Source organism: Saccopteryx bilineata, chromosome 7 (assembly GCF_036850765.1).
Source record: "Saccopteryx bilineata isolate mSacBil1 chromosome 7, mSacBil1_pri_phased_curated, whole genome shotgun sequence".
Classification (NCBI taxonomy): domain Eukaryota; kingdom Metazoa; phylum Chordata; class Mammalia; order Chiroptera; family Emballonuridae; genus Saccopteryx; species Saccopteryx bilineata.
In genome coordinates, this window is record NC_089496.1 from 75,922,117 (window position 1) to 75,945,064 (window position 22,948).

General features: G+C 44.1%; 1 protein-coding gene across 7 annotated transcripts in view; it reads right to left on the reverse strand.

Annotated features, from left to right (window-relative positions):
- ZNF592 (zinc finger protein 592) overlaps positions 1-22,948 on the reverse strand; it is a 57,924-nt gene that overhangs the window by 31,750 nt on the left and 3,226 nt on the right. For 2 of the 7 annotated variants that reach the window (XM_066240537.1, XM_066240536.1), the window contains exon 2: positions 11,200-11,308. Coding sequence is in view for 2 of the 7 variants with exons in the window: in XM_066240532.1 (XP_066096629.1) it covers positions 11,200-11,308; positions 19,871-19,907 (146 nt within the window). In the remaining 5 variants the exon portion in view is untranslated. Of the gene's footprint in view, positions 1-1,175; positions 1,217-5,942; positions 6,027-11,199; positions 11,309-19,870; positions 20,002-22,948 lie in introns of those variants that run through there. The other 5 variants (XM_066240534.1, XM_066240533.1, XM_066240532.1 and 2 more) reach the window with 5 other exon arrangements.

Genomic DNA, 22,948 nt, shown 5'->3' on the forward strand with positions numbered 1-22,948 from the left:
TGGTGCACAAAGGTTGTAGGTTCCTGTCAGGGCATATACAGGACCAGATCAATGTTTCTGCCTCTTTCTCCCTTCCTCTTCCTCTAATTAAAAATACAACCCCACTGAAAAGCTATCTAATTACGGTAGACAATAATAAAGTGAATTATCTGTACTAAATATGGGTTGGCAGAATATCTTGCTGAAGCATAAAGTTTCTGGACCACAAATGATTGTGTCCTGGAATAGGAAGTATTGGAGCCCATAGCCAAGGGGAACACAGTGGGTATCAGTGAAATCACTTGGCATCTCAGTGATCTCAGTACCAAGGAAACACCTATGTGATATTTGCTTTATAAGCTTATCCCTCCTTCACCCCTTCCCCTTTTTTTACTATCTAGGAAAAAAAGATTGAGTGAGAAGGCAGAATAGATTGGTCTCTTTAAGGAGCCGGGTAAAGCAAGTGGGGAGAAGGGCATTGGCGGTTGTGTGCAGAAAATAGCGGGGAGCCTTCTTTGTCTAATTCTTGAAGCAGACAAATATTACCTCAAAAGAAAGCAATGTTCTCCACTCAGAGAAACCTCAGGGACTGGGCTCAGAACAGTCAGAGCTAAGGTGAGGTGTCTTTTGCTCGGAGAGGAAGAGCTAGTAAATGGTGTGGCTGCTCAATGTCAGCAGCAGGAAAACATTTATAACCTTTGGATTTTCAATACCACAGCTGATGCTTTAAAAGTGGAATATCCAGTCCTGTTTTTTATTTTGCCCTCATAAGGATAACCCAAAACACCAGCAATCGATAACAGTGACTGAGGGACTCACAGTGTTCCTCAATATTTGTGTTTCTTTAAACCTTGCTCTAATGTATCACACTATTTCTAAGTAGAACACAGGAATTACTGGTAATCAAAATAAACCTGACAGAGGAAAAAACTGTCAAGAAAAACTCTGCCAATAAAAACCAAAAAGACTACCAATAAAATTAAAGAAATATAAATTAAAATAATGAGAAACCATTTTTGGCTTACCAAATTGATCGAGGTTTCCAAACACTAACAATGCTTAGTGCTGGCAACATATAGCAAAGTCAGCATTTTGAGGATAATATAAATTGACATAACCTATCTTAAGAGCAATTTAGCACAAAAACTCAAATTGACATAACCTATCTTAAGAGCAATTTAGCACAAAAACTCCACCTTGCGCAGCCTGCTGTCCCAGATGCTCTCCTGACCAGAAGGGGTTTTTCATTTCCCAGGAGTGAACTTCAGTAGAGAACTGTTGTGGTTTAAAACAGTAATATTTATTTCTTATAAAACAGTTAAAAAGCACTCTCCAGCACTAATTATATGTCACATATGTTTCATGCCTTAACTTAGGTTTATTCATGAGTGACACATACATCCATGTTGACAGCCCTAGAGAGATCTAATTCTTAAGTAAAAAGTGTTTTATAACCTCCCCCCAAACAGAGCAACTTAGCAATGCATACATAAGGCCCAATAATTCCACTTTCAGATATTTATCCTACGGAAATTGATATGCCCATGACAAAGATAATCATTACAGGATAACAAAATTATTTTACAATCAGCCTAGCCTTGTTTCCTGAAGACACCATGTTGCATGTTTCATCACAAAAGGCCCTAAAAGCACCAGAAAGGACACTAGAAACAACAAAAAAACCTAACAGCCTGCCCTTATTCAAAACCACTCAATGTCCGTGGCTGAATGTGTTGTGCAGTTTTGGGTCCCTATGCCTTAAGAAAGACACGCCAGCCTGACAGGTGGTGGCACAGTGGATAGAATGTCGACCTGGGACGCTGAGGTCCCAGATTCAAGACTGTGAGGTCTCCAGCTTGAGCACGGGATTATAGACATGACCCCATGGTTGCTGGCTTGAGCCCAAAGGTTGCTGGCTTGAAGCCCAAGGTCATTGGCTTGAACAAGGGGTCACTGGCTTGGCTGGAGCCTCCTGTGCTGGTCAAGACACATATGAGAAACCATCAATGAACAACTAAGGTGCTGCAACTATAAGCTGATGCTTCTCATCTCTCTTCCTGTCTGTCTCTCTCAAAAAAAAAAAAAAAAAAAAAAGACATACCAGAGCTGGAAGAGGTACAGAGAAATGACTGAGATTATAAAGCAGATGAAGACCTTCTTGATGACAGCCTAAAAAAATAGAACTCTAGTTATTCTGCAGGGATGAAGATTTAGGGGATTGGGAGCATAATCAAAGTGCAGGTTCGTTCATCAAACCTCAAAATGCTAGAGAGAAGAGGACAACTTTTTGAAGTTTGAAACAAAAAATGTAAACAAAATATAACTTTATCCATCAGTTAGAAAATATTCTGAAGTAGTTACAGGTAAAAGATATAAATGTAGGACAAAAAAAAAAGATAAAAATGTAGAAATGTGGCCTGACCTGTGAAGGTGCAGTGGGTAGAGCCTTGACGTGAAGCACTGAGTTTGCCAGTTCGAGGCCCCAGTCTTGCCTGGCAAGGCACATACAAGAAGCAACTACAAGTTGATGCTTCCCTCTCTTCTCCCTTTTCTCTCTCTAGCTCGCTCAAATAAATAAAATATTTTTTAAAAATGTAGAAACATCTGCACTTATTCAAATTTAGAAATAAAAATAATAAAAGGCTCTGAAGAACTAAGAACAAGAAATGGTCACCACATCGATGAGCTTTCTTTCCTTCAGTATAGAAGCCTTAGATCTCCAATTAATATTAAATCTGGTCTGTTTTTCTTAACAATATTAAGTTCAGCAACAGTAAATTAATAAAAGTTCAGTAACAGGAGATCAAGGAGGCACAGGCACTCCAAAAGCATTAAGAAAAGTCTGATCTGGCCCTGGCCAGTTAGCTCGGTGGGTTAGAGCAGGGGGTAGTCAACCTTTTTATACCTACCGCCCACTTTTGCATCTCTGTTAGTAGTAAAATTTTCTAACCGCCCACTGGTTCCACAGTAATGGTGATTTATAAAGTAGTACTTTATATAAAATTTATCAAATAGAGTTACAGCAAGTTAAAGCAGGGGTCCCCAAACTTTTTACACAGGGGGCCAGTTCACTGTCCCTCAGACTGTTGGAGGGCCGTACTATAAAAAAAACTATGAACAAATCCCTATGCACACTGCACATATCTTATTTTAAAGTAAAAAAACAAAACAGGAACAAATACAATATTTAAAATAAAGAACAAGTAAATTTAAATCAACAAACTGACCAGTATTTCTTTTTTGTTTTTTTTTGTTGTTTTTTTTTGTTGTTTTTTTTTTTTCATTTTTCTGAAGCTGGAAACAGGGAGAGACAGTCAGACAGACTCCCGCATGCGCCCGACCGGGATCCACCCGGCACGCCCACCATGGGGCGATGCTCTGCCCACCAGGGGGCGATGCTCTGCCCATCCTGGGCGTCGCCATGTTGCGACCAGAGCCACTCTAGTGCCTGGGGCAGAGGCCACAGAGCCATCCCCAGCGCCCGGGCCATGTTTGCTCCAATGGAGCCTTGGCTGCGGGAGGGGAAGAGAGAGACAGAGAGGAAAGCGCGGCGGAGGGGTGGAGAAGCAAATGGGCGCTTCTCCTGTGTGCCCTGGCCGGGAATCGAACCCGGGTCCTCCGCACGCTAGGCCGACGCTCTACCGCTGACCAGTATTTCAATGGGAACTATGCTCCTCTCACTGATCACCAATGAAAGAGGTGCCCCTTCCAGAAGTGCAGCGGGGGCCGGATAAATGGCCTCAGGGGGCCGCATGCGGCCCGCGGGCCGTAGTTTGGGGATATAATACGTTAAAGCATATAATAATAATTACTTATCAAGTACTTTATGTCGGATTTTCACTAAGTTTGGCAGAATAAATCTTTATAAAACAACTTACTATAGTTAAATCTATCCTTTTATTTATACTTTGGTTGCTCCGCTAGCACTCACCATGAAAACTGGAATGCCCACTAGTGGGCGGTAGGGACCAGGCTGACTACCACTGGGTTAGAGCATCGTCTCAAAGCCCAGAAGTTGCTGGTTTGATTCCCAGTCAGGGCACATAAAGAAACAGATCAATGTTCCTATATCTCTTGCTCTCTCCCTTCCTCTTTCTAAAATCAACAAAATAAAAATTTTTTAAAAACAAAAAGAGCCTGACCAGGCAGTGGCGCAGTGGATAGAGCGTCGGACTGGAATGCGGAGGACCGAGGTTTGAGACCCCAAGGTTGCCAGCTTGAGCGCAGGCTCATCTGGTTTGAGCAAAGCTCACCAGCTTGAGCCCAAGGTCACTGGCTCAAGCAAGGGATACTCGGTCTGCTGAAGGCCCATGGTCAAGGCATATATGAGAAAGCAATCAATGAACAACTAAGGTGTTGCAAAGAAAAACTGATGATTGATGCTTCTCTTCTCTCTCTGTTCCTTTCTGTCTGTCCCTATCTATTCTTCTCTCTGACTCTGTCTCTGTAAAAAAAAAAAGAAAAGGAAAACAAGAAGAAAAATCTGATCTGTGTTCAGCATACTGTTTACTAAGACAAGGAAACAGAAGTCACAGATTTACACAGTGAAAGTGAAAACCACGAGATTAAGGAGCACTGGGATATGAGACAACAAAAATAAGGTTCCTTGAACTTGCAACAGTTTGTTGGCTCAGGACTAGAAGAAAGGACATGTGTATGTATTATTTTACAACCTGTGGATGAACTCTTTACCCAGCTCCCTCACTGAATGTGGTTTACATATTGATATAATCTGGGTTCAACAGTTAAAGGTTTAAATATGGGTAAAAGCCTGACCAGGCAGTGGCACAGTAGACAAGAGTGTTGACCTAGGACGCTGAGGACCAGGTTCAAAATCCTGAGGTCCCAGCTTGAGCGCAAGCTCACTGACATGACCCCGTGTTTGCTGGCTTGAGAAAGGACCAAGGGGTCACTGCCTCAGCTGCCCAGCCCCAGTAAGGCACATATGAGAAAGAAACTGATGAACAACTAAAGTGCCGCAACTACAAGCTGATGCTTCTCATCTTTCTCCCTTCCTGTCTGTCTATCCACACCTGTCCCTCTCCATCTCTCTTTTGCCAATAAACAAACAAACAAACATGGATAAATGAAAGTTACCCTCAGCTTTGTATTTTAGAAGAAGCATTGCAGGGAAGAGAAAGCAAAGAATGACTCAAGTGTGAGAGACTCAGACAGACAAAAAAGAACGGGAGATGGAGAGAGAGAGATTGATTACTTAGCAGAAGCTGGGAGCAGAAGTTGGCTCAGCAGTAAAGCATCAGCCCTGCATGTGGAACACTGATCAGAGAGACATTACATCCATGGGTGGTAGAAAAGGGAGAAACTTTAATTGGATAAAAGGAAATAGAAAAAAAGAGTCCCACATTCCTAGACCCAGAATGAAGCCCCCAACTGGGGAATGGCAGAGCTAAAAAAAAAAAAAGATATTGTAAACCACAGAACTGCTTTCAGCTCTATGCTGTCACCAATTACCAGTGCGAAGATTTGGAGCAGGCCTTGGTTTAATATGTAAAATTAAACTGATTTAAAGGACCTCTGAGTGCTTCAACAGGCTAGGCTGCAATGGTTGGGTGAATCAATCTAGAAGTATTGGATTTCTATGAAAAACTAACTCCTACAGTGGACAAGTAGACTCTCTACCTTATATATATCACTGTCCTCCTGGATACACATCTGAGGGCTTGCTTATAGGTCTAAGCGACATCAAGTCACAGATATTCTGAGTCGGCCAATGATTCATTTCATGAGGTACCTCCTATTCTAATCATGAGCAAAAAACAGCTTAGAGATTCTCAACACTATATCAGAAAACAGGTGTCCCAGACAGAGATCATGGGGTGCCCCAGGCACCCTTCACCTTTACCCAGAGGCAGCTTCTCCTCCCCCCCTCCAGCCCCTCCCACCCAAACAAACAACCCATTTCCCAAGAACAGAGTGATTGCAAGCATTCTAACAAGACTCACAGGATGTTAGAGCTGGAGGGGACCTCAGGAGTTATCTGGTCCAATGGCTTCCAAATGGTCGTCTGCACACTGCTACTGGACTAACTGAAAAATAATAACATGTGACTTTGAAACCCAGAATCCAAGCCCCCAGCTTGAAAGTTATGATGTAGTAGATCTGGGATGGATCCCTGCAATTCTTTAAGCTTCCTAGTTGATTCTAGTGCACTGATCTAGTTCGACCTCTGTACTTTACAGATAGGGAAATGAGGCCACACATCAGATATTTACCAAATGCTAAGACCAATGCCTGGCACTGAGGACACAGGGGGAAGACCCAGACCCTGCTCTCCAGTATCCACACCACCTACTGGAAACACCCAGCAGCCATACATCAGTGGTACCACCGCAGGCTCACCAGGACACAGGCATCTTCTAAGGACAGGAGAAGGACTCCTCTGCTGGCCCCTCACTCTCCCTTTTGCTTGTTTCACTTAATCCCCCTCCCCAATGCTGTGATTTTCTACCTTAACTGCACTTATTTCAGTAAAATATTCTCTTCTGCTATTTCATAAGCCCCTCAACAGGCACTCATGAAATTATTAACTTGTATCCTTGTGATTGTAGACGTAGATTTCTACTCAGATAAGCATCCCAAACATACTATGTCCAAAATCAAACCCTTGATTTCCTCCCAGGGTTCCTCACTTCAGGAAGTGACAATTCCATCCTTCTAGTGGCTTAGGCCAAAATCTCAGCATCCCTGCGTTCTCTAACCTCTGTACCCACCATCTGGCCCACACGCAAATCCTGCAAACCACCCTCAAACTCTATCTGCACCAGCCATTTCTAATCCTGCTGACTGCTCCCACCTTTGCTTCTGCTATTCATTCTCCACAAAGCAGCCAGAGTGCTGCCTTTAATCATCCATCAGGTCATATTCCCCCGTCCTCAAACCCTTCGACACTGTCCCCATATCACACAGAGAAAAACCTAGTCTTTACCATGATCCCCCTGGCAGGGGTGAGCTAATTGCCCCATCTATCACCCATCTGCCCCAAGCACACACAGACCTCCTCACTGCTCCCCAGACATGCCAGGCACCCTCCTGCTCAGAGCCTTCACACGTAATATTTCCTCTGCTTGGAACATTCTTCCCCTCAGATCTCATGGGCTCACTCCTCGCCTACTTCAGATCTTTACTCAAATATCACTTTGTCAGGGAGACTTCTGTTACCACTGTATATAAGATACCAATCCCTACCACCATCAATCTCTGCCCCTTCAGTGTGCCTTATTTTTCTTCACAGCACTTACCACCAGCAGACATACCATAGGGTAATTGCTCACTTGTATATTATCTGTTAATAAGCTCCAATGTGTTTACTGGAAAGGAATCTGCCACTAGAAAGGGTGAGTGATACGACAGGCTCATCTGTCCAGAACTAAGACTGACTGTTCAAGAACAGTCACAGATTCCCAAGCAAGTTTATTACCAGTCTATAGTTGGCAAATCTGCAATGTTATTTGTGTTTAGCTTTTTAAATGTTGCTATAAGAGACCTTGAGTAGTTGATAGGACCTTGCCAGTGGGAAGGAGGCTCCCTAAAGTAGCATTTGTCCATGAATCCTGAACTCCTACAGGGTGATTAACTATTTTATTGTTGAAAAGTACCTACTGGCCTATGTCCCCATGTTAGGGTTATCTGTCTTTTTTTTTTTTTTATTCATTTTTTAGAGAGGAGAGACAGAGAGAGAGAGACAGAGAGGAGGAGCTGGAAGCATCAACTCCCATATGTGCCTTGACCAGGCAAGCCCAGGGTTTCGAACCGGCGACCTCAGCATTTCCAGGTCAACGCTTTATCCACTGCGCCACCACAGGTCAGGCCAGGGTTATCTGTCTTAAGGTTGGGATCAGTGTGATGCCAGGGGAGAGAGAAGGCTAGCTCTGAGAACCACAAGATGAGGCCACAGGGTGGTCTTGAGTCTTAAGAAAAGGGGATACACCTCTGTGAACATACTAAAAATCATTCAGTTTCTTTTTTTTATATGTTGATTTTAGAAATAGAAAGGGAGAGAGCAGGAGAGAGACAGGAAAGTCTGTTCCTATATGTGCCCTGACTGGGGATTGAACCAGCAGCCTTTGTGCTTCCGGATAATGCTCTAACCCAGTGGTAGTCAACCTGGTCCCTACTGTGCACTAGTGGGCATTCCAGCTTTCACGGTGGGCAGTAGCGGAGCAACCAAAGTATAAATAAAAAGATAGATTTAACTATAGTAAGTTGTTTTATAAAGATTTATTCTGCCAAACAGCGAAAATCTGACATAAAGTACTTGGTAATTAATTATTATTATATGCTTTAACTTGCTATAACTCTGCTTTAAACTTTATAAAGTAAAGTTACTTCCCTACTTTATAAATCATCATTACTGTGGAACCGATGGGCGGTTAGAAAATTTTTCTACTAACAGAGATACAAAAGTGGGCGGTAGGTATAAAAAGGTTCACTACCCCTGCTCTAACCAACAGAGCTATCTGGCCAGGGTTGAGTTTCTTTTCAATTTATTGATTTTTTTTGAGAAAGAAAGAGAAATATCAACTTTTGTTGTCCCACTAATTTATGCCATCACTGGTTGATTTTTATATGTGCCCTGACTGGGGATTGAACCCTTAACCTTGGTATGTCAGGACACTGCTATAAACAACTGAGATACCCAGCCAGGGCTTTATTTTAAAAAAATCATTGAGTACCTGGCCAGTGATTCAGTGGATAGAGCATAGGCACATCCACTCTATAGATGTGTCAGGTTTGATTCCCAGTCAGGGCACACAGGAGAAGCAACCATCTGCTTCTCTCCCCCTTCCTTCCCGCATCCCCTCCAGCAGCCAGTAGTTTGACTGGTTCAAGCATGGACCCAGGTTCTGAGGATGGCTCGGTCAGAACTGCTGGGAACCAGGCCTCCACTCTCTGACCAAAGGGCCCCACAAAAGAGCACGTGGCTATTCCATGAGATCACCCCTTCCCCATCTCTAGTATCTATGTGGCTGGGTGGCTCCTTATCTACCACAAGCAAACTGCACTCCCAAAGACTCCAAAATCAAGAAGTTTGTGGGGACATAACAAACGTGCTATTAGCCTGAGGCACCTCTGTGGTTCCCTCAGATGATGTCAGATCAGGAACTGGTGAACCCAGGTCTGAAGTTTCTCTCCCAGGTGCTCTGCTCTTACTCCTTCTTTTCCTCTTTCTCATACCTCTACACATATATACTCTTTTGCTTCCTGTCCCTCTCTGTCACCTGTCCCTTCCTCCATGCCTACCCCTCCCTCCCTCCCTCCCTCCTCTCTCTCTCTCTCATGCTCTTCCTCCCCGCTTCCTCCCTCTCCCCTCCTTCCCCTGTCCACAGAGATCTAGGTGGCTCTTTCATGATGGCTGTTCAGACCTAAGAGCAGTTGGCCTGCTGCCCTTCCCTCCCTCCCTCCCTCCCTCCCTCCCTCCTCCCTCCTCCCTCCCTCTCTCCTTCCCTCCCTCCTTTCCTCCCTCCCTCCCTCCCTTCCTTCCTTCCTTCCCTTCCCTTCCCTTCCCTCCCATCTTCCCTCCCTTCTTTCCCTTCCTTTCCCATTCATTCATTCATTCATTCATTCATTCATTTTTATTCAGTGAAAAGAGGGAAGGCAGAAAGACGGATTCCCACATGCACCCCGAACAGAATCCACCCAGCAAGCCCACTAGGGGACAATGCTCTGCCCAACTAGGATGTTGCTCCGTTGCTCAGCAACCAAGCTCTTAACACCTGATGTGCAGACCATGGAGCCATCCTCAGCATCTAGGGCCAACTTGCTCCAATGGAGCCATGGCTGCAGGAACAAACGAGAGAGAGAGAGAGAGAGAGAGAGAGAGAGAGAGAGAGAGAGAGAGAAGCGAGAGCAGGAAGGGTGAAGAAGCAGATAGCCACTTCTCCTGTGTGCCCTGACCAGGAATCAAACCAGGGATATCCACATGCCAAGCCAACGCTCTACCACTGAGCCAACTGGCCAGGGCCAGCAGCCTTTCACCAGCAACCCACGACTGTGACGAGAACCCACATGCACACCTACTATATGTGTTCCTAGTGACCCAAGGGAATGATAGGGAATAATGTGTCCAAACAAGCGTCCATCCCTATGTGCCCTTCTACCATCAGACAAAATAAAACATTAAAGCCCTTATGTTTTTAAGACACATGGTGAAATGTTTACAGTTAAAATAATGTGATGTCTGGGGATCTGCCTCAAAACAACACAGCGCAAGAAGAAGAGAGCAGGGAGGGGGGATAAATGGAACAGGATTGGCCAAGAATCGATAAATGTTGATCTGAGGGAGGAGTACACAGATGTTTACCATATTATTTTCTCTACATTTGTACATTTAAGCACAACAGGCACCAGACCCTTGTTTAGTGGACTTCTTGGGTCCAACTAGATAATCACCAAGGTCACATCCATTAGGGTAACTATTATATCCAGAAAAGAAAAGACCAGAAACCAACAAGTGTCAGTGAGGCTATAGAGAAATTGGAATCCCTCTTCCTTACTGGTGGGACACAGTGGAAAACAGTATGGTGGTCCTTCAAAAAAATTAAACATAGAATTACCATATCATCTAGTAATTCCACCTCTAGGTCTAGATCCAAAAGAACTGAAAGCAGGGTCTCAGAGGTACATGTACATCATATTCACAGTAGCATTATTCACAATAGCCAAAAGGTCGAACCAAACCAACTGTCCATCAACAAATGAATGGGCAAATACAATAGCTATAAATATACAATAAAATATAATTCAGCCTTAAAAAAGGAATAAATATCTGACACCTGCTACAACAGGGGTAAACCCTGAGGACATTATGCTAAGGAAAATAAGCCAGTCACAGAAAGACAAATCCTGTATAATTCCATTTATGAGGTACCTAGAGTGGTCAAATTCAAAGAAACAGGAAGGAGAATGATGGTGGCCAGGGACTGGGGGAGAGAGGGAAGGGGGAGTTAATGCTTAATGGGCACAGGGTTTATGTCAGGGAAGATGAAACGTTCTGGTGAATGGTGGTATGATGGTTGCACAACAATGTGAATGTACTTAATGCCACTGAAACAGTGTAAAAAAGGTTAAAATGGTCAATTTTGTTATGTATAGTTTACCACAATTTAAAATAATAACTACCAAGGAATAGCAACAAAAAAATGACTTTTGTCCAAATTCTCAGTTCCTGAAGGCCAGCTCCGGTTAGCCAAGACATCATACCTTATGGAGGCTCTCAAAACAAGGGTGTGGTGACCGCTGACGGGGGTGCAGAGCTGTGGAGAAAGAAATAACTGCAACCTAGGCACATGGTCTAGTGTCCAAACACCACCTAAGGAAGAAAAAAACCAGTGAAATGTTTTTAATAGGCCTGAAGGTAAATGTTAAAGTAGGTTAAGATGATGATGATGATGATGATGATAATAATAGTGTAAATCAAACCCTGAGAAAAATCTCTTAACATAAATTCAATGTAGGCTCCAAATGTAATCCAAGACAAAACTTGTCCCGGCCCCAGACCCTCCCTCCTTCTCCATCACGGTGTGGTGGTTCAGAGTGCAGACTCAACCTGGGTTCAAATCCCAGTTTTAGCCAGACCTGTGGTGGTGCAACGGATAAAGTGTCGATCTGGAATGCTGAGGTCCCCAGTTCGAAACCATAGGCTTGCCCAGTCAAGGCACATATTGAGAAGCAACTACTCCAAGCTGATGCTTCCACTCCCCCTCACTTTCTCTCTCTCTCTCTCTAAAAAAATAAAATTAAAATAAAAAAATAATAATAATCCCAGTTCTGCGTTCTAGCCATGTGACCTTAGGCAGGTTTCTTCCCAACTCTGTCTGTGTCTGTATTCCCATATGTAAATGGAGGTTATGAAGATTAAATGAGTTAGCATTTGTAAAGCGCTTACTACAATGCCTTAAACATAACACGTTTGTTATTATGCCACTAACCTCACTGGCCAGCAAGCTTTACCTCAGTTTTTTTGTTTTGATTGATTTGAGAAAGAGAGAGAGGAAGAGAGAGAAAGAGAAAGAGGAAGAAAAACACTGCTTTGTTGTTCCACTTATTTATGCATTTATTGGTTGGTTCTGGAATGTGCCCTATTCGAGACTGAACCCGTAACCTCGGCGTATTGGGGACAATGCTCTAACCACATGAACTACCTGGCCATGGCTCTCTCATATTTTTCAGTGTCCCAGCAGAGTGCTGCTGAATCCCTAAATGTCAGATTGACTAAAAGCATATACAAGGAACAGGGACTAGGTAAATGAGGGCCGATGATCTCTCTGCACAACTCACCCTCCAGTGCTCAGAAGCTGCTGAAGCAAAGCAAGCCAGGGTCAAGGAGTGGGCATGGGACCAAATGGCAGGTAAGCAAGGCAAATTCACAGGTGGGGAAAAGCAGGGAAGAGACAGCACTGAGCAGTGGAATCAAACAAGAGAAGACAAGGGAGAAGCTGGCAGAACCATTTTTAAAACTAGGTGGTACTCAACTGTAGCTGAGCATTAGAACCACCTTGGGTATTTTGGAAACTACCAAAGCTTGGCCACAAGCCCCAAGATTCCAATTTTATCAGCTAGTGTGGGGAAACTGGTTAACGGTCCATCAGGTACACATACCCACAAATGACACAACAGAAGGCCCCATTTCTAATTCTGCTCACTCTCACTCTAATCCTGCATTCCTCACTTAACTTCAATTTTTGTCTTAAGTTTAACAGACCAACATTTAGTTTGGATTCTAAATAGAGATTAAGACAATATTAATGGAAAAATCTCTAAGGGTAGAGACAAAAACTCATTACCCCAATTCTACAGAAGGGAAATAGAAAAAACTTTCTCCTCAAGTTTTTCCTTTTCTTATTTCAACCTTCACATTTCAAAATATAAACTAACAAGCAGGCACCATGCTGTCCAAAGAAGAACAAAAGTCAGAGACCAGGGGCCAGGAAGAGAGTTCTCAGACCTGAGAGCTCCAAGCCTTTCCAATGAGCATGCTGATGATTTATTCCAGGTTAACCTTGGCTCCTGCAGCCACTGGACTAGGTTGGGTTATTTGGACCGTCTCTCGTACCCAGTAACAGTTTAACTACAAAGAGGAGCTAACACACCTGAACACCAGGCTTCATTGACCCAGGCTGGCCACTTCTCCCAGGTCACCCTACCACATGCACACTTTGATTAATAGGAGCTCCAGTTTATAAAACACTAAACCCACAAGGAACTCGCCAGCCTCAGGCTCCTGCCTGCCTCCAAGAACCAGGTGACCCTTCCACTCAGGACTCTGAACCAGGAAGTCAGATTTCACATTTCAGATTTCCAAACACCTTCATCTTCCCAAGATGCTATTATCGGTGGTACACATCTTCCTCCAGCTTCGTACTGAGACCGTCACTATAGCCTTTGCCATAATCATGATACACCTTAGGGTGTTCTAAGACCAAGATTAGAAAACAGCATTCCAGAACACTGTTCTAGATCAGAAGTTCATCTAATACCATAAAGATTAAGAACTGTCAGAGCCAGGCCCTGGCCAGTTAGCTCACTCAGAGCATTATCCCAAACATCAGGATTGTGGGTTTGATCCCAGTCAGGGTACATATGAAAAACGACTGAATGCACAAGTAAGTATAACAAATGAATGCCTCTCTCTCTCTTCCTTCCTCACTCTGTTTCTCTAAAATCAATATAAATAAATAAACAAACAAACTGTCAGAGCCAAAGAGACCCTAGGAAACCATTAAATTTAAGTCACTGACTCTAAAGAAATAAAAAGGAGGCCCAGACAGGTGAGGTAATGAAATGAGATAAAGTACATAAACTGAGTTTTCAGTACTGTGAAAGACTCCTGTTATTCCTGGCCAGGGGATGGGCCTTGCCTGAGCCCTCTCAGTGGGGCTGACATCTCCTACTCATAGTTACCCATTCAAATCTCCACCGAATACCAGGCACAAGGCTTATTTGACCTTCAGACTAGTGATTCCAGCCCTGATGCACATCTGGGGAGCAACAGCAATGCCTAACCCCACATTAGACCAATTAAATCAGAATCTTTATGGGGGAGTCAGTCTATTTTTTTAAATTGATTTTAGAGAGAGAGAGACAGGAGAGACAGGGAAAGGAAGAGAGAGATGGGGAAGAGAGAAACACTGATTTGCTGTTCCACTTATTTATACATTCATTGGTTAATGTGCCCTGACTGGGGAATGAACCCACAACCTTGGCCTATCCCATAAGATGCTCCAATCAACTGAGCTACTAGGCCAGGGCTGGGGTCAAGCATTTTTAAAAGAACAACCAGGTGACTGATGCTGTCTGGGGTTGAAAACAACTGTCTTTAGACCAGGGCCTCAAAAATCATCCAAAAAGTTAAACAATGCTGACTTGTGGACCCACTAACTTGTGGAGACTAACTCAGCAGTGAAATGGGCCCCAAGAATCTGAAATGGGACTAACTCAGGGGTCAGAGAACAAGGGCACTGAGTGAGTCCCAGAAGTCACACATGTGCTCCGGCTCACCCTGGAGTCTGGGGGAAGCCATTGGCCTGGGAAAGACTCCCAGGTGATTCTAACTCTGATGCCTGCTCTTAGCTGGGAGCTAAGTCCCACTGCTTCCATCACCAGCAGGCAGGGCAACCCTTCCAAACAAGGCAGAGGCCACTCTGCTCTGCATGGCCCCTCACACTCTAATCTCACTCAGAGCTCAAGATCAGGGCCCCACCAGGATTTGCAAACCCAGTGGGATTACCCAGCCTTCTCTCCCAACCTTTGCCGCCCCCCACTTCACTCTAGATCCAGTCATATTGACTTCCTTGCTGTTCCATAAATTCTTAAGTATTCTCTGGCCTCAAGTATTATATCTCTTGCTTTTCTCACCACTTTGATGGCTCCTCCCTCAGCTAGTTGCATGGCTCCCTCTCACCTCCCTCATATCGCTGTTCAAATGTCTTTTAACCATGAGACTTCTCTGACTTCCCTCCCCACGGAGCCTCCTTGTACTAAATCCCTGCTTTGTTTTTCTCCAAAATACTTGTCACCATCTCTCATATTTTATATTTTACTTACTGTCTATAAGCCCACATACACTAGAATAGAAGCTCCATGAAGGTAAGAGTTTTCCTTTAGTTTGTTCCCCGTTATATTCCCAATTCCTAGAATAGTGCCTGGCACATAGCAAGCACTCAAATATTTATTCTAGAAATGACTATATCAGAAACACCAATCTCAAAACATAACTTATACCAAAAGTTCATAAGAAGCTGTTATGCCAAAATCACTTCTCCACTAATCCTATCTTGGCAAAAAGCCTTTTTAAAAGAAAGCTAAAGAAAACAAAAACAAAACAAACAAACAAAAAAACTGTAAGAAGCCTAATGAAGCAGAAACCACTTAGAAATAAGTACCATATTTCCCCATGTATAAGACGCTCCCACGTATAAGACACACCTTAATTTGGGGGCCTGATATTTGAAGAAAAAAAAAGGATTATATAAAGTTATTGAACTTGTTTTACTCATCATAAAATTCATACAACTCCTCACCACTGTCAAAACTCCCATCCAGGCCCTGGCCGGTTGGCTCAGTGGTAGAGCGTCGGCCTGGCATGCGGGGGACCCGGGTTCGATTCCCGGCCAGGGCACATAGGAGAAGCGCCCATTTGCTTCTCCACCCCCCCCCTCCTCCTTCCTCTCTGTCTCTCTCTTCCCCTCCCACAGCCAAGGCTCCATTGGAGCAAAGATGGCCCAGGCGCTGGGGATGGCTCCTTGGCCTCTGTCCCAGGCGCTAGAGTGGCTCTGGTCTCGGCAGAGCTACGCCCCGGAGGAGCAGAGCATCGCCCCCTGGTGAGCAGAGCGTCGCCCCTGGTGGGCGAGCCGGGTGGATCCTGGTCGGGCGCATGCGGGAGTCTGTCTGACTGTCTCTCCCCGTTTCCAGCTTCAGAAAAATACAAAAAAATTTTTTAAAAAAACAAAACTCCCATCCATTAGCCTGTGCTCATCTGTGTCTGATGATGAATCACTGTCTTCACATATTGCCTTGTCCTTGTCCTCAGTTCCATCTATGACATTTGAAATGCCACACATCTACAACCACTCACTGTGTAAGGCACACCCACTTTTTAGACCCCAAATTTGGGGGGTCTTATACACGGGGAAATACGGTGTTTTTAATCAATTAATCAATCCAAATGGGTTTGTGAGTCAAAAACTATTTGTTCTAAGAAACAAACTTTGGAGACAGAAAATGAGGATTTCAGATACCGTCCTGCTATGTGTAGAGGTTCAGAAGAAAGCTCCGAGAGCACTAACAGCTAGCTTTGGACAGGCCACAAAGGACAGGCAGGCTCCTGGCACGGGTTACAGTACAAACGCAGGCCCCTGGCACGTGTTACAGTATAAACGCAGGCCCCGTGCAGGCTCTGACTGCATGAGCATCACCAGACTCATAACCCTAAACCTCAGGAAGACCCTTCCCTCCCTCCTTCATACACTCCACCTGAAGCCACAGACAATACTTGGAGCTCCACCAGGCTGGGAGCACTGGAAACTTTTGTCAAGCATCCCACTTCGAACAAGTTGCTTTGTTTTGGGGGGATTTCTTTTGTGTTGTTTGTTTGTTTGAGAGAGGAAGGGAGGGAGTCAGGAACCTATAGATCTGTTCCTGCATATGCCCTAACCAGGAATCGAATCAGCAATCTCTGCGCTTCGGGACGATGCTCTAACCAACTGAGCCATTGGCCTTGCTGATGTCATCTGTCCCACTCCATAGCTCTATCCCTATTATTGTTACCTCTTTCCTCGCCACCTCCATTCTCCCCAGTTATCCCTGAGACCACAGTTATCCCCAAACACCGTTTTCATCATGTCAGTCACCATAAGCCTACAAGAGTTTCCTGCAGCCTACCACCTCAGATCCAATCCTTGGGGCAGGCTTTTTATTTTTATTTTTTTTAAGATTTTATTTATTGATTTTAGAGAGAGAAGAGAGTGAAAGTGGGGGAGGAACAGAAAGTATCAACTCCTAGTAGTTGCTTGTCAAATGTGCCTTGAGCAGGCATACCCAGGGTTTTGAACCCACGACCTCAGAATTCCAGGTCGACATTTCATCCACTGTGCCACCACAGGTCAGGAGAGACAGGCTTTTGAGAACCTCCATAACCTAGGCATAAATCACTCCCTTTTTGCTGTCTATCATTAGGCATAAAATTATGAGGGCTTCATTTTCTTCTTGAATGCTCCAAAACTTCCTAAACTGATCATATAAAAACAATCACCCCAACCATGTAAGCCTGTGCTCAGATTTTGCCTCTGCATCAAAGTCCCCTATACAAGTACTGTAACCTATGTCCCACCAGCAGGACCAACTCAGTCAGCAATGAGGCGGGCTCAGCAGCACCCACCAGCAATCACCTATGTGCATGGGAGTTTCTTTTGCTGCCCTCACTTCTCTCATGCCTGGCAGGGGTGTGTCCCTTCAGCCACTCTTGCCCCCAAGTGCCTGCCTGGGTCCCAGTCTTTCTCTCTCTTGACTTAATTAATTGCTGGTAATTAAAGCTACTGTTTGGTGATAAACTTCTAAGAGTCTGACCTCTCCCAGGGGGTGTAAATATTTTAAAAGGGGACTCTAAGTGGAAATGCAAAAGCCTTAGACTCAGAGAAATGGAGCTACAATGCTGGCTAATAAGCACAGATGGCCACCTTCTCCGAAAGGGTACAGGTGCTCAGAGGGGCAGTTTCAAAGGGGGACAATTAAGGGAAGATTAGATTACATCACTGTCACCATGTCCTTCCTCCCAAATGGCCACTCAATTCATTTTGAGTACCAGAGAATGTTCCCCAGAGGTAACCCCAGCCATCTCAGGAAGTGTGACCTATGTGAAAAAAACCATCACCCTCAAAAAGAAAAGCCCCCTTAAGACACTTCTGCTCTGGAAGCAAGTGTTCTCTAATTGCTCTCTGTGGGGGAACCCCTTAAGGGCAAAGTTCATCTCACATGATTCTCTTATGCCCCACAGGTCAGCCTTTGGAAGCAGAGGGCCCAGGGTGGACCCTGTGAATTGTTGTGGTTTTTCCTTGTTTTGTTTTTGTGACAGAAAGAGGGACAGACAGGGAAGACAGGAAGAAAGAGAGATGAAAAGCATCAATTCTTCGTTGCGGCACCTTAGCTGTTTATTGATTGCTTTCTCATATGTGCCTTGACTCAGGGGCTACAGCAGACCGAAGGACCGCTTGCTCATGCCAGCAACCTTGGGCTCAAGTTTAGTGAGCCTTGCTAAAACCAGATGAGCCTGCGCTCAAGTTGGCGATCTCGGGGTTTTGAACCTGGGTCCTCCACGTCCCAGTCCAATGATCTATCCACTGTGTCACCGCCTGGCCAGGAGCAACTGTGAATTGTTGATGAGTGATAGCCCACTTGCAAAATGGCTCTGCAGAATCTTAAATACAAGTAAACATTCAAATTAAAAATAACAGTAGTATTAATCACATATCTAATACAAGTATTCTCAAGTGCCTGAAGGTGTATGGCCTTTCCAAATTATCAGACAGTAAGCAAGGCAGTTTTTACAACCTCAGCCAGTTCAGGTCAGGTGTAGAGTCCGTCTAACAAGGCAAAGGCAGAAAGTAGCCCTTGCCTACATAGACCAGAGCCTAGGCTGGGCCAAACCCCAGAAAAATCTGAACAGCTGCTCACTGCCCACCCCGGGCTCCCTCTCCTCTGAAAATGCCAAAGCTTTGCCTCAGTCAGATGTGTCTGCAGGCCCTCAAATAGCCCTGAGAGACTTGTAATACAACAAACACCTACCTTCAAGCCCCCTCATCTCCCCATTCCCCCCTTCTCCCACCCCCTTCTCACTCTACTCTTCAGCCTACTAAAGGAACAACTTCAACTTCAGGAACTGAATTGGCAGAAAGAAGCAGAATACTGTCAACAGCATCAAATGAGGGCAGTAAAAGTGGAGCAAGAGCCACTCCACTGGTCCACATTCAGCTCCACCTTGCCAAGGGGAATGTGGGTAAAATGCTCCAATGCCCAAAGGCAGGGATATAAGGAAGGAACAGTCTCCCACCTCACCCCTAAGGTTGAGCCCCCAAAGCGGAGAAATCCCAGGAATGCACATGAGGGTTACACACAAGAACCCCATCTCTTTAGTACAGTGGTCCCCAGGTTATAACACCAAGACCTCTAGCATCTTCCATGTCAATGTACAGACTGAGCCCCGTGGTCCACGGGAGAAGGCCCAGGACCACACCCAAAAGGAGTGATTTCTTTGAAAGCACTCTTCCAGGAAACACTAAGTAAATGTAGAAGCCAAATCATTCAGATGATGAATTTAACTGTTCAACTGCTGAATGGGGGGACAAAAAAAAAAAGTTAAGTCAGGATCTACTCATCAGCTCGTCCCAGGTGCGTGCAGCCTGCTCTCTGCCATAGCAGACAGCAGTCCGGGCCTAATTCGCCTGCTTGGGAGAGCTGCGTCCGCTGCACATCTACAAAGGCATCTTCTTTGAGATGTGACCAAGTTGGTACAGCCAGCTGCAACAGCCCATGTGTTCTACAGGGTCACAGTTCTGGGCAGTTTGAGTTTTTGCTTTAGGGCATTCAATGTTTGACTCTAAAGTGAACACAGATTCATGTGATGGGGGGGAACATAAAGTAAAAATCCACCCCAATCCTACTACTCAGGGGGAAGGAATCTTAATAGTAAACTGTACTACAGAAAAGTGAGCTATTCTGACTTAAACCTGGGGTGTAAGTCAAAGGGTTTATTTTTTCAAAAGACCCTTAATGACACCTCTGGACTATACAGAAAATTTTCAGGGGGCTCCAATAATTCTAAAGTTCTCAACAGAAGTAACAACATCATACAGACTCCCTGCCCCACATACATACTCACTAGAGGCCAGGAGTTCGTTCATCTGTTCAGCAGACATACTATTTTTTCATTCAACATTACGGCAGTCTTTCCACAATCAGTCACACACACAGAGTCATCATCCCTTTCAACTCCCGGAGTGTGGTAATGAGAAGATGGAGGCCATCATTACCTCTTTATATAACACCTTCAGAATCTGAAATGGAGAAGGTAAAGGATTCACTGAAAGTCACACAGTAAACAAGGACAGCCCATAGTGCTAACAGACTTGAGAAATGACTCTGTGGTGATACCAAACTTGAAAGGTGTTCATTAACTCTTAAGTCATAAAAAGGATCAGCTATGTCATTTCAACACACACATACACACTTCCCATTGTCAAGTAAAAGGAAATGGTTGGCTGAAACAACACTCTGATCCCTTGAAAACATTTCTCAAAAGTAATTAACTAATGAGTATCACACCCTACACTTCTGGAGAGTGAAGGGGAGAACACTGACCCAGATGCCCACAAATGGAAACACAGAGATTTGGGGTGCATGCAATTGCTCCACCTCAGATAGCAACACTCTCTCCTATTCCAGATGTTCCTAATCTTGTAGGAAAAGAAAAACTTGAAACAAACTTACATATAAAGATAGAGCTGAAGATAAAGATCTGATACAAACACTGAATATTCAAATGTTGACCGTAGCTTCAAGTCCAGTTAGTTTTATTTCCTTTGTATACCTCTCTGCAATTCCTAAGTGTTCTATACGTATATTTTTGGATAATTTTAGAGTTTTAAAAGAAAAATAATTAAACCACAATCTAGGTTGGTCAATTTGGGTTTTATTTTTCACTGTGGAAAAATAGAGATTATAGCCTGACCAGGCAGTGGCGCAGTGACTAGAGCATTAGACTGGGATGCGGAGGACCCAGGTTCGAGACCCCAAGGTCGCCAGCTTGAGCACGGGCTCATCTGGTTTGAGCAAGGCTCACCAGCTTGGACCCAAGGTCGCTGGCTCGAGCAAGGGGTTACTCAGTCTGCTGTAGCCCAGTGGTCCCCAACCTTTTTTGGGCCACAGACTGGTTTAATGTCAGAAAACATTTTCACAGATCGGCCTTTAGGATGGGACAGATAAATGTATCACGTGACCGAGACAAGCATCAAAGAGTGAGTCTTAGACGATGTAACAGAGAGAATCTGGTCATTTTTTAAAAATAAAACATCATTCAGACTTAAATATAAATAAAACGAAAATAATATAAGCTATTTATTCTTTCTCTGCAGACCGGTACCAAATAGCCCACGGACTGGTACCGGTCGCGGCCCGGGGGTTGGGGACCACTGCTGTAGCCCCATGGTCAAGGCACGTATGAGAAAGCAATCAATGAACAACTAAGGTGTCGCAACGAAAAACTAATGATTGATGCTTCTCATCTCTCTCCATTCCTGTCTGTCTGTCCCTATCTATCCCTCTGTCTGACTCTCTCTCTGTCACTGTAAAAAAAAAATTAAGAAAGAAAAAGAAAAATAGAGATTATAAACTCTAGAGGGTCCACCACTCTTCCTAGTGTTACAGAAGCAAAAAGAGTGTAAGAGGCTCATACCTCATGAAGACTGTGATCCAATAGGAAAGCTCACTACTGCCAGTATGTATAGAGGTCAGAAATTACTATTTTCTTTCCTATCTTCAATGTGCATAGAATCAGTCTCTCCTTCAAGTACAATCAAAAGCTCTCCCCACTCCCTCCACGAGCTCACAAGCCTCCGCTTCCAGAATAACTTCCAATGCATCTGTCCACAACCCTCTAAGCCCAGCCACAAAATTACCCATACCACCTGACCTGTGATGGCACAGTGGGATAAAGTGTCGACCTGGAACACTGAGGTCAATGGCTCAAAACCCTGGGCTTGCCTGGTCAAGGCACATATAGTAGTTGATGCTTCCTGCTCCTCCTCCTTCTCTCTCTCTCTGTCTCTCTCCCTCTCTCTGCCTCTTTCCCTCTCTCTCTCTCTCTCTCTCTCCTCTCTGAAAATTGAATAAATAAAGTCTTTAAAAAAGTTACCCATACCACTTAGAATCTGCAAACCTCACTTAGGGTGGTAAACACACAATACAACACATAGATGACATTCTAGAATTGTACACCTGAAACCTATATCATTTTATTAATCAATGTCACCTCAATAAAATAAATAAATAATCTGCAAACCTCCTTTAGGAACCCAATTCAAGGGAATCCCTGTTTTCCAAGTTTATTTGTAAAAAGTTATTTCTCCCCTTTCTTAAGTTTCACAAACACGCAACCAATAAAGAATCATTCATTCTATCAAGGAATAATCATTGTTAACTACAGTACACAGAGCTTGAGAAAAAATTAACTGAAAGGGTTAGTTTTCATGGAGCCTGAGAAAAACAAACAGGAATTGAGGAGCAAGAGTTTGTTAGCATGTTCCAGCTCTGGCCTGAAGTGGGGTGGGGGTGGGGAGGCAATAGCCACAGGACAAAAACATCTGTCATCTGCAGTTTCATTTCTCGTGGCCAGTTAATACCCTGAGTTTATGCATTAGTTTCTTCCAAGTTTGATTAGTAAGTCGGTCTCCTGGGACCCAATCAGCTCTAAATGCCCTACAAAAACTAAATTTTGGTTTTATAAAACTGAAAACCAGACCCTGAAGCATAGTCATCCCACCAATATAAAGCCACTTCCAGGATAACATCTGTCTCTATTCTTTAACTGCAACATCCATCACTGTAAGAAATTGATGTATCTAATACTCCCTGATAGTTCCCATAGTTCACAGAATAAAACCCAAACTTCTTGACCTGCCTTTCACAGTTCCAACTCAGATTTCCAGCTTCACTGCCAGACAAACTAAGCCTCTCATGACACCATGTCTTCACACATGGTTTTCTCTACCTAGAATGTCCTTTGCCCCAATTTTGCCTGTAAAATTCCTATTCTTCCTCCAAAGCCCAGTTCAAGTCACCTCCTCAATGAAACCTTCCCTACTTCCAGGCCTTTAGTTCTTGCTGCTGCCAACAGGTCTCTAGCTACAGGTACACTAGATAACTCAGGTACATTATAGCTCATCCTTTTAAATATCTGACC